This window comes from Filicampus tigris, chromosome 7 (assembly GCF_054856515.1).
Source record: "Filicampus tigris isolate MCC_2025a chromosome 7, RoL_Ftig_1.0, whole genome shotgun sequence".
Classification (NCBI taxonomy): Eukaryota; Metazoa; Chordata; class Actinopteri; order Syngnathiformes; family Syngnathidae; genus Filicampus; species Filicampus tigris.
Genome location: NC_141223.1, coordinates 21,824,776 through 21,843,610, shown reverse-complemented (window position 1 = coordinate 21,843,610; position 18,835 = coordinate 21,824,776). Strand labels below are relative to the sequence as shown.

The window sequence follows — 18,835 nt, the reverse complement described above, 5'->3', positions numbered from 1 at the left end:
ACACATCTGAGCACGCCAGGCATTTGTATTCAGCCTCGCATCACCCCGGCCTCCAAAAGAGGCGATTGTAATACTCTGGACAAAAATACACCAAACAAACAACACATTTATGGGACCGATTAATTTTGCTGCTAAAATTGTACCCAACAGTCCAAAAGATCATAAGTGATCCAATGTGGTATTAAAAAGCTGTTACTTTTGAATTCCCGGTAGTTAAAGGGACGGACAATGATGTCTCTGTTGTTGTTTTTTTTGCCTGCAAATTTCCCCCGCATTTTTTTCCCCCTCTCTCTGTCATTTTATAATTCCAGAAACATCAATTTGAATCAAACTCAAGTGTGAAAAATCCCTATCTTATTTGAAGGCAAACTTTTTCAGCTTGATTAGAAGTTTCCTTCCCACGAAACCTATATAATGCATTGTTATAAGTTGTAATGTCAACATAACAGAAAATGATGACAGAGATCATTTGTAATTATTACAAATTAAAAAGCCCAGAGAAAATGTGTGCCTGCTAACCAAAAAAAAAAAAAAAAAAAGCATTTTAGCATTTTACCCCGAAACCCAACAAAAACACTCTTGATGGGCATGGTAATCAATTAACAGATGGGACTAAACCCCCAAATTTTGAAAGATCGAACACAAGGGTTTGTGCCAGCACTATTTTAAACACAGCACTCTGTGCGTCATGTTGGGCAAAATCTTTACCGGCCGCAAGTGAGGGCTAAGCACCAGTCGTGTTTCCTGCTACCACAGCGCTTCATTTAACTTTTGGCCAACCGGTTGCAGAGGATTTTGCAAGTGCTGTACTACTGGTCTGTCTCCACGCCGTATGTGATTTTTATGCAGTATCAACCAATTTAAAGTGTCAAATGTTAGTGCGCAGATTCATCTTTGCCTATTAAACCGCGCATCGTTTAATTGATTGCATCACGCATTCCTCTAATACCTTTGAAATGTTCATCAACGACAGCATAATACATTTTTGGGTGTGTAATAAATGAGCAATTTGAATGTATTAATTAGCAATTGAACATGATTTTCCAGTGGTTTTGTTTGTTGGCGCACATTGGAATATAATAGCAATCCGTGTATAATGTTTAATACCAAGTTGAACTATGTGCTTTGGTAACCCAAGCAAGGTGGCGGTTTTTGGATTTCCTAAAAAGTAGTGATTATTGAGATGCGAGGATTGTCCTTGATAGCGACGAGACGTAGCTTGTCAGTGCTGAATATTTACTAACTCTGCTTGGTTTTCTGAATAAATACTACAGAAAGCTGCAAAATAATCCAGAACAGGTGAATACATGTCACAATCGCGTGAGAGGGCGGAAAAATGGCAGCCCGCGTAAGCGAGTGGATGCTCTGTTTTAAATTGTTTTTTTTTTTAATGCATTCACTGCCATTGACGAATGTACTTGTCTTTTCACAGTCCAGCCATTTAAGGCCAGGAATTTATTTATATTATTTTCTATTTTTATCAAACGTTAAGGTAAAAGAGGGTCTGAAAATGTCTGGCAGTGAACAAGTTAATAAAAACATTATATATTTAAATAAACAGTATATACACGTATATACGCACATTTTTAACGTAACGTCTTGACATCTTGGGTTTACTTCCTTTTTCAACGTTTGGTAGATTGATTAATTCATTGTCTTCAATCCTTTTCCTCAAGGGTGGCTGTCCTGATTGTTTTTTCTATCTCGCCCTGCTGCAACACACCTGATTCAAACGATCAGATAATCAGCAAGATCTGCAGAAGCTGGCTATCTTTTGAATCAGGTGTGTTCTCACAAAGCAATCCCCCCACGAAGTCCCTGAGGGCCACAGTAATGTGAAAAATAACACCCACAATGTGAACTGACCAATAATATAGATTTTTGAAAAAATATTAAATTTACCAAAATGTGACTTGTTTTGGCCCAACGCGTTATGTATGTTTTAATTTGATTGATCTGTTATCAGAATTTTACCCTCCCAAATATTCAAATCTGCATCTGTCTAAAAAAAAAAGGTTGGGCCCTATTAGAAATATTTGCTTATATAAAAATGCAAAAATATTAGATGTAAAATTCCCAATTAGATAAAAATCCTAAAATATTAGGAAAAGAACTAGGGATAGACTGATTATCGGCCGGACCGATTATTGGCGCCGATATTCGGCAATTTGATGAATATCGGTATCTGCCTTTTTTTTTTTTAAATCTGATGGCGATAATAAATCAACTCAAAACTGTGTTAACTTGAAGGAACCATTTAAATTTTCAATTAACTTTATTAGAGATTCTAACTGACCCTGGGAACACTGCACGTTTTCATGTCACGTTTGAAGACATACTGATGACCCTGGGAGCTCCCTGAACTTTGTTAGAATTTTACGACAAAGATGCATATTGTCAAAAAAGTACAATAATAAAAAACATTATTATGCAAATCTGAAAAAATGTTCACCAAACATGCGTAAAGGCAATTCAACAAAGTTAAGAGTTTTAATTTGTTTTATTTTTTGATGCCAATACTGTATTTTCCTTTTTACCCAAAATGAATAACGGCTCCAAATATCGGTTATCGGCCTTCTTGACTAGTAATAATCGGTATCAGTATCGGACCTGAAAAAAACAAATTGGTCTGTCTCTAAAAAGGACTGAAAATAGAATATGCATCTGTCGTTTTTTGTCTCTTTTTCTTCTTTCTCCTTAGTTGGATGAGTGAAGTCTCCAACACGTTAAATAGAGTAATATCCATTACACAAAGTTAAAATGCGAATACAAATCACCTGAAATGCTGACATGCTTTATTAATAAATTCTTTCATCCCCGGTGCGGGCCTTAAATCCATCCTCCCTCATTCCACAAGGAGCAACTCTCTATACGAGATCTCCAAATTCTGGAGTTTTTCTCCATCCGAAAGCGCTCCCGGAGAAATTCTGTCAGCAAAGCACTACCAAATGTCAATCGGCGAACCAGGTGCATGCTCAGTGACCTGGTTCGGGACCTACTGCAACTTCACTACGTCCTCCAGCAGATCCGGCGCGGCCCGCAGACGCGCGCACGTCCGTCACCGTGAGTAAGTGGGCACATCACTAAACATCCTGCAGGATGCCGGCGTGGCACAAGTCTGAAATGTCAGTGGCCAGGCATGAGGACCTCACAGATTGTCTTGCTTTGACAATCATCAATGCCCACGTGTATCTCTTCATCACGATTTTTGGTGCGCAAAGATAATACGGGCGCGGGGAGCTTGAAGGTATCCATCATCCCGACCATGAAACGCATCTGGGAAAAATTTCCGAATTTAAGAGGCACGTGCAATGTTGCGGAAATGCTTGCCGTCATTTAAATTACGAGCAGGCACACACCTGCTTTTTTATTTTATTTTTTTTTACAAGGAAGCTGAACATGCTGGCATCATTCCCTCCATCAAGGGGGTTGTTTTCATCCATACGAATGATCAAGCTTTACATTCCTGAATTTCTCTGAAGATCACAAAGGCTCTCTAAACGAGGGCTGAAACGATTTTGAAAATTGAATATATAATTGCGATTCCACCCCCCACAACCTCAATATTGTGATTGAGATTTAACGTGCAATTTTTTTCCCCCAAGCTCCTCTTCACGTCTTTGTTTTATTTTTTTTTAACAAACACTAGCAGTAAATGAATCTGTATTACAATAAATATCTGATGTAGTATACATAAATGTTTTGCTCTCATAGGTTAGGCTTACACTAAAATAAATGAAAATGAACCATCAATTCATATGAAAAGATATGAAAGAGAGTGTATCTACTTCCTAACTTTCGAGTTGTTCACTTATTTAAATACTTTGACTTGCAGTCTTTTATGCATTCACTGAGGATAAGCGGTGTAGATAATGGATGGATGGATATGACAACATAAATCGGTGAATCATAAATGAGATCACAAGAATGCAACCAAAACTTTTCATGTTTCATGAAGCAATATGCAAATGGGCGGACTACACTTCTTTAGCCCTGAACTTATCTTGACACTATTGTTTTGTACTTTTACTAAATGTTGGACCAATTGTGGCAATCTTCAACAGGGACAGATTACGGAACATCTTTTTTAAATTTGTTTTGATACAAATATTGTATTTAAGTCTCTGCAGGGCCTGCCAGCCCATCATTTATGAAATTACACCGCCAAGTAAATATTTTGTCTGCTGCCTATTTCCAAAAGTGGCTATGAACAAGCCGTCTGAATTTTGCCAGATAACGTTACAATTCTTCCTGATTAACATAATACTGCCCCATGACGGCCACACTGGCTGGACAGCTCGAGGCATGCTCGCTGCTAAAATTTCTACCGCCTGTGCCACGTGCACGGATCTGCGCAAAAATCCACGCAGTGTAGATCGGCGGCTGCTTCGGAAGTGAAGTGATGCCCGCGCGAGTGAAAACACAATTCATACTTTTAATACAGAATGCTACTTTTTTTTTTTTTTCTTCGCTGTATGGGTTAATAGAAGAAACTCTCCTTATTGGCAGCACCAGCGCTCCGCATCCAAGCGACACGGCAACAAAAGCCACACTTGACATTAGCCCCGCCGTAGAGGGTGCAGGTTGAGCTCATTTGCATGAGTTAAGACCGGCCCTCAAAGAAAGGCTGTGTGGCGTGAGAAATGTTTTTGTTTGGAAATATGTCCACTAGGGCTGAATGCTTAATTGCATTATCTTACTTTTTTTTTACCGGGTGGCATGTGTGATGTTACTAACTGGAGATCGGGTAAACTTTAAATTGATACATGTACAGGTATGCTTTATTTATTTATCTGTCTAAATGTTAAGTTGAGTGAGTGTTTTTAAGAAGTGCATGTCTATGTTGCGTGTCACGTTTCATGACGTGAAGTGTCGTGTTGGGGAGTGGTAGAGCCACTGATTAAAAGAGGTTGAGTGATTAAGAAGTGCAATCCACGTTGATATCATGTTTTATGTAACAAAGTGATCCGTAGGAAGTGGCAAACCTACTGATTTGCTTACAAAAAATTGCAATTCGATTATTTTCCATAATCGTTGAGCCCAAATTTCCACTTGAAGTGCCACGTGTATGACTGACTCCCACTGCACACTGCAGTCCGGCATTTCAGTGGTGAAGTGCCGCCTCTACGAGTGAAAATCCAATGCCTGCTCTTTCCGACTTCATGCGCTACCGCTTTTTTCTTCCGAACGGGCCTGTAGACATCACTAAGGTCGGCTCATCTCCGCTGTCGGCTGTCACGATGACAAAAAACCGTCCCGTCGTAGAAGTTGCGCTTTCATCGGTGGCTCATTTGTAGAACACATGGCCTTGATTGGTAAAACTAGTGCTGTAATTTTTGGGGCAGTATTCTGACAAAACAATTGATAAACCGGATACACAAATATGTACAGTAGGGACTATTGTAAGTGATGTGTGTACGTGTCTTTTAAAGACAATCCAATTTGGCCCAGGCAGAGTTCAACCTTAGTTTGTGCTAAGGAAGCGCGCGTCGTGCTGCGTTACCTGTGCTGCTCCATGGCCTGCCGGCTGTGTAGCTGCAGCCCGCACTGGCCGCAACAATGCGGCCCCTGAACGGAGCCCTCGTGCCTGATTCCCGCTGCAAACTGGCCCAGCCTGCTCAGGAGCTCCCGGTGCAAAAGGCCCTGGTGCAACAGGCCGCCGTAGGCCCGCGGGTCCAGCGGCAGGCCCAGGGACGGGGCCAGCGACACGGACACCTGGGTCATGGCCTCCCCCGCGCGGTTGGGGGCGACGGAGTAAATGGACGCCAGGTGCTTCTCGGCTATCCCGGGGAAACATTCCAGAGAGCTCCCCACCACGCCCTCCTCGGGGCCGGCGTGCAGCTCTCGGGTGCTGGTGATGACGCTGCTTCTCAGCGGCGTCCCCGGGCCTTCGTCCCGGCTCGGGTCCGACGCGCAGCTCCCCGACGAGCGGCCCTCGCAACAGTCTGCTTCGTCCACCTGCATGTTCTCCGACTTGATGCCCTCGACGGGCTCCAGGGTCGGGGCCTCGGCGCTGCCCTGATGCAGCTGCTGGCGGATGTCCGTGTTCGTGTCCAGCTTGGGGCTCAGTTCTGGAGGGGCGTTGGGGTCCGTCCCCGGTGGGCTCCTCTCGGCCATGTGGTACAACGTCAGGTGGTGCAGAGCGGCGGAAGAGGTGCGCAGCGGCGCTCCGTCCGGGATGGGATGCTTCTTGGACATCAGGTGCCGCCAGTGTCTGGCTCGACCGTGGTCGCCGTGGTCTCCGCCGACGTGGTTCCGCACCAGCGTGTCCTCGCTCTCCTCGGCCTGGATGGTCTCCAGTACCTTCAGGCATTGCTCCTCCAGAAACTCGATCTCCAGAATCTCCGCCGCATACAGCAGGTCATCCAGGTCCTCGGCCGTGGCCTGCAGCGAGGCGGTGTACGCGTACTCCAGAATCTGCTGGAAAGTCTTGGGCGAAAGGAAGTCCAGAGCGTAGCGCAGACTGCTGCGGTGGAAAAGGATCTCAAACATCTTGCTGGTGCACGCCAGGACGGTGCGGTGCGCTGGGAACTCGTGGCCGTCCACCGTGATGATGACGTCGCACAGGGTGCCCGCCAGGCGCATCTGGTTGGCCCGCTGCAGCAGCGTGTCGGGGTGAGCCGGGTTGCGGAGCTGGAGAACGCCCATGTTTCGTCAGAACCCGCTCGGACCTTCGCTGCGGCCGCGCATCGGGCGTTGGCCCTCCTTCAGCTGGGCGTCTTTCAACTTTGGAGGGAGAGGATCATTAATAGCAGTGGAGCCACATATAGACATACCCATTATCAACATCAGATGTTTTAAATGTGAAAAGTCCCTAAAAACATCGCCATGTCTTTGGTGACTACTCTTATCGTAGTGTGTGTACTCAAAGCAACCATCGCAGCACACCACACAAAAGATATCTTCATCGATAGTCGTGGGTCTTCTGCCTCAAACCAGATGTATGTCATAGCAACAAGAGTGACCTGTGAGAGGCAGGCGAGGGAATCCAGATGGACCGACGATACAGAGAAACACAAAACGTACTAATAGAAGAAGCTAAGCTAACTGTTAGTGCACCTGTTGACGACACGCCCAGTTGTTCTGTTTGTGGCGATGCGATTTTTAATGGACTCTGGTTCCATTCCCCTTTACAAGTCTTTGGCTTGGCCCAATTTGGTGTTGACCACACACACACGAGTTGCCGTCGTAAATATTGAACAGTTTTAACATTCACCTTTGCTTGTCCTGAGCAGGTTGGGGAGGAAAAAAAAATCAATATTTGGCACAACTCTGGATAATCTTTTTGAGAAATCTCATAATGGTTTTGGCTGACTTTAAATCCCTAAGGGAGGGAAATGATAATAATCAAATTTGTATTTCTCTATTTGTCTTTTAGAATGTATTTATATCCGTTTGGCCTAAATTGTAATTCCCGCAGTTATCACAAAAAGTAGTCAGATACAGTTGAGTCCGTAGCTCGGCCCAAAGTGGCGTTGACCGCATTCATAAGAATTTGTGATTGTAAATGTTGGACAGGTTTAACATTTTCTATTGCGGGCCCCAACCATTTCACAAGCAGATCGGGGAGAGGAAAAAAAAAATAAATCTATTTTCACCACATGATAATCATCAGTCTAGAAAGATAATAATCTTTCAGGGATATCAGATTATCCGGCCTCAGATGACTTGGATCCCAAGGGAGGAAAAATCCTCAAATTCGGTCCCATTTGGTATGCATCGCTTCAGATTTGTATTTCCTCTCATGTTTCATTCATTTGGCCCGTCTGTGTTTGAACGATAGCCAAAGTAGCCAGATTCTATTGAGATCCTTGGTTTATCCATAACTCTGTGTTGACGCCCGATGGTTTGACAATCACTTAGGAGGCAGACAGTTAGCCCGATTATGGGGCGAAGTCAGTCTGGAGAATTGAGTTGAGTTTTGTCCCTTTTTTTTGGAAGGGGGGGGGGGGGCGTCTCCTAAGAGCAGACACGTCGATTAGAGTCGCGCGTGCGGGCAACAGTTTGCTTGTTGCTGGGTGATTAGTCTGCAAGCGGCCACGTCGCTGTAATAACGTCTGCATACTGAGAGAGATGACGCTGGCCATTTATCAAGCTGCACACGCACGCACGCGGGCGCGCGCCTCAACAGGTAGACCAAAGCTGATTAGTCTATTAAGGCAGCGCACGTTCGTAATTAGAGGCGCCCCAGACAATTAAGCCGCCCGATCAATAAGTTATCAAACTATTAAGATGGATGAACGCTTGGAAACCGTGCGCCGCCCTGCATGGACAATGCGTTTGCGCGCGCGTCTCTGTGCGCAGGGCAGGACGGGAAGATAAAAAATGCTTTTTATTTGTTGATCGTGTCATCTTCCGATGGATCCCCGCAACCCTCGGAGCGCGTCAGGTGCACACGAGCAGTTCACATAAACAGCCACACGGTTTGGAGAAAAAGAAGAAAAGAACTACACTTGTAGTTGTTACCAGCAAGAATCAGCTTCAGAGAAACTTGGGACCTATTGGGGGGATTAGAAGCCCTCCAATCCAAAGCATGTCATTTCCTTTTAAATGCTATATCCGCACTAAATATTAAAGTAGTTGGTGTAAAGTGGTCGTCTTACCCCACTTGTCGTGTCCGCCTGTGCTGCTGCTGCTGTCCTCTGATTATCCAGGCAGCATCATGCTGCCACATTTCACAGCGGCCGCTCCAAAAACTCACTCCCGCTTCCAAGTAGACGAGTCAAGCCACGGAACACACCACGGGCGCTTCCGCAGTGAAGTGTCAAAATAAAGGCATTCGCTTTGCTTGTAGAGTAGCAATCGATGAGCACGTTTATTGTGGTGTTGTTTATCTATATATAACTATATTTGATGTTTTGTGTTCATGTGTACGTTGCTTCCTCATTGGTGTCTCGGGTTACTACTAATGGGATGTTACTGTATGCAGTCATTTTGAAAGTGTGGCACGTTTACCATTTGTCTCTCTACTGCAGGGGTGGGCAATTCCGGTCCTCGAGGGCCGGTATCCTGCATGTTATTTGTCACCCTTCTGCAACCCACCTGATTCAAATGATCAGGATTGTTATCCAGCATCTACAGACCTTGCTGATTATATGATAATTTGAATCATGTATGTTGCAGCAGGGAGAGATGGAAAACAGGCAGGACACTGGCCCTCGAGGACTGGAATAGCCCACCCCTGCTCTAGTGGTATGCGAATAAGTTATTTTGAATAAATCTACAAAGTAGCGAGTATTTCATAGAGTTGAGTATTTAGGTCACATGTAAGGGTATTGGTTAGATTTAGATTTAGGGTGTATTTTGTTGACATACAAGAGTAGTTTTGATTACAAAACATTATGACAATTTATGCAAAATGTTGACTAACAATTGAAAATTATGAATAAAATTGTAATACTGTAATACAAAATAAATTTTGAATCAATCGATTCTAGTATTAATAGTTATAGTGTAGTTGTGAGTGGATTTGACACTACGTGTCAGTATAGACTGTCTTAGCTTTGCTCTATACCACACTAAATGTACAATTATGTTTATATGATGTTAATTGAGTTCCACTCATGCCTCCTTTTTTTGGGGGGGTTTGCTTACTTTTCACAACCACTAAGTAAAAATTTGCGTGTGTGTGTGTGGGGGGGGGGGGGTGGGGGGGGGTAGAAAAAAAGTTTGTGAATGTTTGATGACCTGACATCCGGTATGTCTGTGGCTTACTACTGCTAACTCGTCTTTTTCTCAGGCTCGCGGTGAGTTTCCAGCTTTGTCACACCCGAAACAACAAGAAAGTACAGTACTAATGTGATTTGTTTATCATAAAATTTAACATAACAAGTTTAATTGCGCCGTTTAAGAGTGTACAGAATCACAGCGTGAACGACACTGCGTGCCAGTTGTTAAGTGCCAGTTTTGCGGCTTCATGACGCACTAAGGAAACATCCAAGTTTGGCCAAGGGAGTCTTTTTATATCAGACTCTAAACTAAACTCTGAAACTATTTATTTATTTATTTATTTATTTTTATAAACAAACAAACATTATGCAACAAGTGTTTACAACCAGATCAAGTACATCACGGGAATTTCCCGGCCAGTACAACCTGTTTGCACAGTGCGCTTGCTGAAGTCAGTCGTCCATGACGTGAGGCACGCAGCGTTTCAGCGCGCGCCTGTGCTCCCACCTAACGGCCAACTTGTGTCATTACATGCATGGTTTAATATTCAAGGGGGATACAACACAAAACGGGCCAGCACTAAGTGAGATTGAGAAACAATGCTTTTATTTTGAAAATGGTTTCGCACTCAAGACTGTGCACAGCAGATATTTACCGAGTTTTTTCACCCGTAAGATGGAAACGAGGAAACAAGGTGGTCTGTAAGGAGTATGAGGACAGTTGAGCAGTTTTGTTCGAATGGACAATATTTCCTCAAATAAGTAACCGGAGCATGTATTAGGGGAAAGGCTTTGATTTGTACTCATTACTGGAACAAAATGGAAATCCTTAAGCAAATCTTGCCAAATTAAATCCAAATTTAAAACAATATAAAAAGGGCTATTTATTTCAAAGGGGAAGATTCATGTTAATTTCAGGAAGGTGTTTATTTTGGAAGAAATCATTCATAATGTGTTGCAATCCTCCCTATAATTCAATTGAGACTGTTTTGGTGCTTTGGCAGGTGCTGCTGTTTTGGTTAGCAACTGAGTTAAAATGGGGTCACATGTGGAAACAATAGCATCAATGAATTCACAGTAAGAGTTAATGCCTGATTTTATTAATTTAATTTTGTGACGGGGAAAAATCAGGCATTTATTTTTTTTCCCCCTCAGTGCCATGATGGGTTCTGCTGTCTTGTTTAGCAACAGAGTCCATATGAGCTAAGGATTCAAAATGTGACCAGGAGCATCCAAATTACATCCACAATCAGTTTTTTTTCTGATGGAAAAGGGTAGGCGTTTTTGTCTTAAATGTGACGGACGGCATCTTTGCAGATGCTGCTGTTTTGGTCGGCAACAGAGTTCAGATGGGCTTTCACTTGAATCTTTCAAGTCTGTGAGAACAATTGCATTTAGGAATCTGTTACATTTGTTTTCACGGTAGGAAAAAGGAGGTGTTTTTATTTTTCATTCATTTTTGTCAAGTGGATGAGTGGTCACATGTCAAAGTGTACTAGAACGCTAATGGTCATGAAATACACCATCTCTACTAAAGGAACTCAGTAAGGCTCCATACTTTGAAATTCATCTAAGAGGCAGTTTCATGCCTCATTAGGAGCTGGTGGTCTAGTTAGCAACAGTTCAAATGCGCTCAGCTCTTTTCTGTGTGAACAATAGCGTTTGTGAATTAAGATCATTACTTTTTTTGGGTACTTTTTCATAATGCGAATCGGGAGGTGTTTATTCGAGTGAGGCATTTATCGGCCATTATCTTGAGGAAATACGGTTCTTCCAAGTTGGCATTGAAGTTGCATTTGCTGTCTTAGAAAAGAGCAAGTGACCACCCTGCTTCCTGACAAAAAGTTGGTACAAAAGACAAGGAGAATTGAGGATTGACAAGGAGAACATTACAGAACACTTGAAGGAGAAAATAAACCAAACTGGCGAGAACGACACTCATGAACTGAAAATGAGTGATTGAAGTCCCAAACAACATGCCTGGCCGTTAGTAGTTAAGATTTCATTCCTTCCTTCACGAGAACCACTGATGAGACTTGATGCTGTATACGGAGCGCTTTGTGTGTGTGAGACCCGACGCTTCAATAACACGACACCTGTTATTATTATCATGACCACATTAGTTCATTTAGCACACCTTTCTTCTTCTAACAATAATAGTACATTTTAATATACAGTATAATATTTATACATATATATAAAAACAAGACGCTAGATCTCTCACGACAAAGCAGATTATCATAGAAACCGATGACAGGACGTTCTACTGGCACGCACACAGGCACAGTGCACAAGCTTGCAGGCAGGGATGGAGCTTTTATAGAAGTTCTTAAGTAGTAGCACCCCCCACCCCCCTCACCCTCTGTTTTTTTTTTTTTTTTTTTTGTTCTTTTGGGGCTTCGTGCGGGGTATAAATTACCCAAATGAAACATATTTGGATTAAAACATCAGTAATCCAAATGGCGTGTCCGACTCCCCCCCCCCCCCCCCCCCCCTTCTTTTTTGAGTGTGTTGATTTAACAAACGCTGGTGAGGCAGAGACTGTACGGTACGTGGGGTCGCCAAATGGGCCCGATCCAGTGAGATCCGTGTGTGTGTGTTTGTTGGTGGCGGTATCCAAGTAGCCCTGGCTGCAGGGCGCAGTTCGAGGCATCGCTGAACGTGGGGTTGAGTTAAACCTTTTGACTTCACCCTCACGGATGTTAAATGCCTTTTTTTTTTTTTTTAATGTGGTAATCTATTTCCTTGGTGGTTTTACGCCACGCTTACCTTTTGACACTATTGAACATCAAAAATTACAAACTCTCAACCCTCAGTTGATTGGGGCGGAGCTAGGAACTGTTTGACGGAAGTGGTCGTAATTTGACGTCCATTCTGGGTGAACAGAGGGTTGTAGAGCCACAGAACCTTGTAGAGCGGGTTCAGGGGCACGGAAAAAGGGGGGAGATGATATTGGTTCTGAGTGCCTCGGCCATAGGTTTCAAAAGTTGTGGTCAAAAGACATCCGCCACTTAGAAATGGAGAAATGAGTGGGATGTGTAGTACGTCATGTCCCCAGAAGAGGGCGAAATTCCTGTATGGTTGACGTTGCTATTTGGATTTCAGTCAATTGATGGTTTGTCATTTTCAATGTGAAATTACTTGTTTTTAAAAATGTGACATCTTAATACGGTGCATTATTGAAGCCGCCAAGGAAGTAGTTTGACACAAAAAAGAGGAAAAAGAAGGCACTAAATGTTGAGAATTAATGTGGGCGGAGTCAAACATTTAGGTCCACCCCACGTTCAGCCACGCCTCGAACTGCCCTCTGCCGCCAGGATTTACTCGGGGTATCTAGAATTAGCAAAGCGAAACCATAAAGCTTTCAGCAACCATCTGCAGGCCAAACATGCACAAACAAGCTAACAAGACTGCCGCACGAATGAAAAGCTCAGAGAAAACAAAAACGTCGCACACGCAAGACACAATGAAGACCGCAAAGAATGTCTTTTAAAGTTCTCATGATAATCGAATGCTTGGGTGAGTCTCGACATAGTCGTGTTAAATTAAATTAAAAAAATAAAAATCTGGTACTGCAAGATTAACTCCTTGGGGTGAAAGTGTGTTCTAGACAAATGTGTTGTGTGTGTGTGTGTTTGAATGTGTGTAATTAAGGGCACTGGAAAATAAAATTCCTGCAGCTGCACAAAGTTTAAGATGAGGTGGGTTTTTTCATGCTTTGCTCTGTGTGGCTTTTGTCTGCATGACACTGTTGTGCTCGGCGGGCGTCTCCTTCAGGGCGTTGGACAGCTCCTCCTCCAGTTTGCCCTTCCCGTCCGAAAAAATCATCCTGAAGTGGGTGGTGGGGAGGGCGGGAGAAAAAGCAAAAATCCAAGTTATAAATATTAAAAGCAAAACGCAACGTGGGTGAACACTGAACCTCAAAATGACATTGTCGACATATGTAAGAAGACCCAATGCTCTGCTTACATATTTCTTCACCACCATTTACAACAATCAGGGACAGGTCATGACGTTTCATAAGAGGCATCCGGGATCACACGGGCCGCCCTCAACCAAAAGCACATCAACAAAACGCTACGACGACACAGCTCTCCTGCAGACCGAAGCGAGGATGTGGCATTTCTCTCAAGAGTGTCTCGAGGGTGTCGAGGCAACAGCCATTTTTACATAAAGAAAGCCCAAGCACAAAATTTGACTATTAAGACTCCCAGACACGCAAATGTGGCCCATTTCAGCAGTTTCTCTCTGAAAAGAACAGATGAGTGTTATGCCTTTGTTGTACTTAGCCACCGTGTTCGCCAGAAGTTGGACACAAGCCCACGCCAAGGAGGACAGTTGTGTAACAAAATGACTGTTTGGGGGAACCAAATCAGGATGACTTTATTGTCAGTGAATAACCATTTTTCCCCACAATATAATTTTAAAATGATAGTGCTAACTTGACCGGGGGTCTCACTTATCAACGCTGCGTACGCAACTTCCTGCGCAAAGTATGTGACCTATCAAAAGAAAAACTTGCGCAAGTGTACAGCGGCTGGACTTATCAAACCTGCATGCGTACAAAACAGGCGTGAAAGATGCGTACGCAATGTGCTGCGTTAAGTACGTGATCCTCTCCAACCCAAAATTGAGGAGAAAAAGTGCGCACATTTACGGACGCTCTAACCTATCCGTACGCACATTTTGGGGACAAGAAAATTCAGCGATGCTGTCGTCGACGTAGATCATGCTTCTGACACGCGTCCAGTTTTGCTTAGAATCAAACGTACATCACGCGGATTATATTTATAGATTTAGCACTTTATGTGCAACTTTGTTCTTTATGTTCTGTCTGTCCTTTTATAGAAATGCTGCTCATGCTTTTTAAAGTGTCCTTCTGCGATAAATGAAGTGTTTTGATTGCAAAATCACGTATTTGTTCGTTGTATGGCGCGGGGGGGGGGGTCTGAGAAGCTTCCTTCAGCAACTCCCCTATCTTGTAACTCTTGAGGAATAAACAAAGGACACAAAACCAGTCTATTCTTTTATCATCACTTTTGCATTTATTGTATATTGTCAATGAAAGACTGAACAGTGCTTCAATTTCTTGATCGTGCATCGATGACTCAAGTTGCAACAATAAGTCACACACAAAAAAACAACTCAGGGGGCTTTGGATTTACTTAATTCGAACGGTTGCACATGAGTAAAAATAACTGACGGATAACTGACGTAATTGTCTACTCTTAAAAATATTTGAATATATCGTAACGAATTGGGTTATCTGTGTTGTGATTTGCGTTTTGCTGATCGAGTTTTGTTGTTCCCGAGGTTCCTGAATGCATTGCGTGACTCGCTGGATGGGAGATGTGTGCGAGTGAGGGAGGAGTTAGTGTAAGGCGAGAAGGAGCAACCGATGTACATGTCCGAATTAGATAAATCCATTTTTTTTTTCTTTTTTTTTTCAGTTAGCCGATGGTGTTGATGCGCAGTCCACCTGCAGCGAGGCTACACTTGCTGGGTCGCGTTTGGCGTTCGAAGCCGCACTCACACGCGAGTCTCTGGCTGGGAACCAAATTGCGCTGATTGCTGAGCTAAAACATCCCGGCCACCAACGAAGCAGCCGGCACTTTTTTCTCTATTTTTTTGTAGATTTTACTGTAATATACACAAGTTTATCACATTTTAACCATATGCGCAACCAATGTACACCAATTACGTAAATTGAATAGGCTACTTTTTTCAGTGCAGCAACATTTGCATTCCCAAGTTGTGTCCTTCTGTCTGAGTGCACACCTGCGCCTGCCATCCATAACGATGGAGCAGCAATTAAGTCTCGATGGGTCGCACCATCGCAATTGTTTTTAATCATGTCCGTTTAAGTCAGAGCACTATGTTTTTCCTTCTGTCCTGCCAGTCATGTTTGTTAATATTTTTTGTACGATGTCAACTTATACCACCAAACAAGATTCCCTTCCCTGTTTGCACTCCATTGAAAAGCATTGTCATCATAATTCATCTTTCACAAAGCATTGGTCAGCATTGCTCATTCGTTTTCATGTACTGCTTTTGCACTGACCATATACGGATAGATTTGGCCATGTAGAGGGCGGTACATTCGGGCTCCCAAGTTCAGTGATTCATCAAGGGAAAATGTCCTACAGGTGCGTGTTCGTACGCACGGTCTGATAGGTCGGATTTTTTTCGTACGCCCTTTTCAAATTTTGTGCGTACGTACACTTTTAGTTTGAATCCTACGCACTCTTTGATAAGTGAGACCCCAGACTGGTTAAACGCACTCTGGTCACATTCTATTACTATGAGTTTGCAATCCATGCCAATGTCCTATTGGGCACAATACTGCTGCCAGATGAAAAATAGTCTTGGTCTTGTCGACTGCATGTTTTCTGTCTCTCTCGTCAACGGGGTAGTCAAAATGCTCCCATAGTGTTGGCCTAAATGAGCTTGGAAGATCCGCTATTTCAGGCTTTGTTGTCGCACGAGTCATGTTTCTTCCTCTCCTTCGGTCCGCTTTCCACACATAGTTGAAGAGAACTAGCAGTAGCCACAATTTTGCTCACTCTGGTCAGATGACCGTCACCAAAAAAAGTAAATGGTAAATAGGTTATATTTGAGATGAGTTTTTTTTTTTTTTTTTTTTTAATGTATTACATGTATCTATTAGTCGACAGGTTAGTTTCTTAGAGTATTGCGGTTTTCAGTTTCTATCCTGTAGGTTTACAGGCGTGCTTCAGTGCAATATTTCAAAATGAGTGTCTGCAGTTCTGACATCTGAAAGAGGCTTCCTGAGTGCTCATCAGAAGTAACGCATCGCTGGCGTCGGGCCGAAATCTCATCGGTCCAAAATTTCATATTTTTTTCACTATTCTACACAATTGAGTCCCCACTTGGGTCTGTAATTTTCTTTTTACAAATTATTGACCAACTGTAATTGTTGAAAATGGCTTGCTGTCTGAAATGTTAACGACTCTACAAACAGACTGTAATTTTGGCTTCCTGAAAAGTGGCGGTTTTGGAGATGAGAGGAATGCGCCCGACACTAGCAATACGCAAGATCAGAACCTCACTCCTGCATCACCATCAGAGCCAGAGAGTTAACTTCATACCAGCCTTGTTATTAGACTCGTTGCTAAATGTGCGGCAACAAGTGGTGGTGAATGAATGAACGAATGAAGTTACTCACACACGAGCGCACACACGCACACACACAGATAAACCTCTAGAGGGAGCCGTACTCATCGTTGACTGGAGGCGCGGTCTTGGCCAGAGTCTCTGATGCGTCCACTGAGAGGGGGAGGTCTCCTCCGTCTCCATTGGGCAGAGAAGGAGCAGAGGGCGGGCTCTCTAAGCTAATGAGATCGTCGGGGATGGCCGAGGGTCTCTCCGTGCCGTTACTGAGCTCTAAGTCAAACGTGGCGTTATTGAGGCCCATGTCATGGGCGAGTAAGTCGTACATGTGCGGTGGTGATGCAAGGAGGTCGATAGCAGGCGGGGGGGACATGGAGGTGGGGGAGTTTTGGACCAGAGAGGACGAATCTTCAGCATCCGGTGCTTTGGGAGCGCCGTGGATGGCTGAAGATGGGGGGTTAGGGTGCGGGTTATGAGGGTAGGAGGGCTGGCCGAGCTTGTCAGAGGTGCAGTTTGAATCGGGGCCTTTGGGAATGAGCGGCAGGTTGGGAGCTGCTTTCTTGGTATCTGGAGTAAGAGGAGGCTCCGTGGCCAAAGGAGAGACGGGCGGGTTGGCTTTAGCCTTTAGGGCGGCAAGTTTAGGTGAGTGCCTCCGCTTGGGCGGGATGGGCGTCCCGGGTTTCTGAGTCTGTTCGGTGGTGCCCGGTGGACCGTCGCTCTTCGTCTTCTCTTCGTCCGCCACCCACTCGGCTCCGCTCCGCTCGACTAACGGCGCCATCTTGGCCTCGACGGCCGCCCTGCACACGGGGGGAGTGGGCGGCGCAGCGCTCATCTCCGGGCTGGGCGCCGGCGCCGGGATGGCCGTGGGCGAGGGGTCGTTGGCCGGGGTGGACAGGCTACATGTGAGCGTGGTGGTCTCGCTAGAAGGGCTGTCCTGAGCGGGGTCAATGGTGGCCGTGGCAGTGGCCGTGTCAGAGGAGAGCGTGTCCAGTGCCAGGGCAGCAGTGAAAGCCGCTAGCCTGAGAGAGCAGGGAGAGAACAGAGACACACAAACTAGACACCAGGGTGACTGTGACACAGGAAGGGTGGTCCCGAGCGGCATGCAAGAGGATTAGTCGGCCTCACAAACAAACACAAAGCAACTGAAATCAAGGAGGACGGTCGACGACGACAACAACAACAGAAATTAAGAGGCAACTATTAAGGAGAAACAAAGAAAGTCATGCTGTGAGTGGACATTAAGGGGGGAGAGGGCATCCCATAACCACGCCAACATGGACGGGTCCTCACTAGGAATGAGAACTACCACGCAGAACCACCTTGACGGCTTAAACAGTACCAGCGACAATGTCAGCTAAGCTTTACTGGAGAGGACAAAGGCCTTTCTCTGCATGTCTTCTACTGGTACTGCTTCAACATTCGTATGATCACACAGTCAACAATACTCCTGAAAAGCGACACGCTCTCAGTGGACTCCACTCAAGAATGGCCAGAACTTGTCTGAAGTGTGTGAAAGCAGGTCAAATTTTGTCCTGATGGGGGAGAAGTGAATTCTTGGAAGTGGAGTGCAAGGTTACAACAGCTGATAATGTTTGAAAGCCGCAAAATAAGAAGGAAAAAAAAGGCTGTGCGGCCAACAGTTCTACTCACTCTGGCTCTGTGAGGGGTGTGGTTTCATTGGGTTCTGTTGGGCCTGCTGCATTGTGATTGGCTGTGCACTCATCCTCCGTTCGGACCTCCACGATGGGCTCTTTGGACTCGTCTTTCCTGTGGACAAATACGGGACATCATTCTCGTGAATAGAACGGCTAACAAAAGTGCTTACATGGTCATGGATAAAAAAAATCATTGTGCACTCCGATCGCAGTTGTCCTTGGTCACAGCAATGCAAAAACGTTTGAAAACACTTCTTTTCATACAAACTATTTGTTCAGCCATGGATGATCTGAATGTGATGAAACCACATCCATCATTTACATGAATGTGTCTTTCAGTGTCTAGACGGACATTATCACGTTTCTTAAGTTTGCGCTCTC

The 18,835-nt window shown here is 44.4% G+C and overlaps 2 protein-coding genes across 5 annotated transcripts in view; both read right to left on the bottom strand.

Moving 5' to 3' along the window:
* Positions 1 to 8,930, bottom strand: part of zbtb16b (zinc finger and BTB domain containing 16b) — a 37,156-nt gene extending 28,226 nt beyond the window's left edge. Inside the window, exons 1-2 of the mRNA XM_086035578.1 lie at positions 8,604 to 8,930; positions 5,504 to 6,726 (exon numbers count right to left, since the gene is read on the bottom strand). Coding sequence (XP_085891704.1) covers positions 5,504 to 6,648 — 1,145 coding nt within the window. The 5' untranslated portion in view covers positions 6,649 to 6,726; positions 8,604 to 8,930. The remainder of the gene's footprint in view (positions 1 to 5,503; positions 6,727 to 8,603) is intronic.
* Positions 8,931 to 10,253: 1,323 nt separating this feature from the next.
* The window catches only part of ncam1b (neural cell adhesion molecule 1b), a 91,506-nt gene continuing 82,924 nt past the window's right edge, over positions 10,254 to 18,835 (bottom strand). For all 4 annotated transcript variants that reach the window (XM_086034828.1, XM_086034825.1, XM_086034824.1 and 1 more), the window contains 3 exons: positions 18,450 to 18,566; positions 16,907 to 17,818; positions 10,254 to 13,497 (listed from right to left, as the gene is read on the bottom strand). In XM_086034828.1, the coding sequence (XP_085890954.1) occupies positions 13,380 to 13,497; positions 16,907 to 17,818; positions 18,450 to 18,566 (1,147 nt within the window). In that variant the 3' untranslated portion in view covers positions 10,254 to 13,379. The remainder of the gene's footprint in view (positions 13,498 to 16,906; positions 17,819 to 18,449; positions 18,567 to 18,835) is intronic.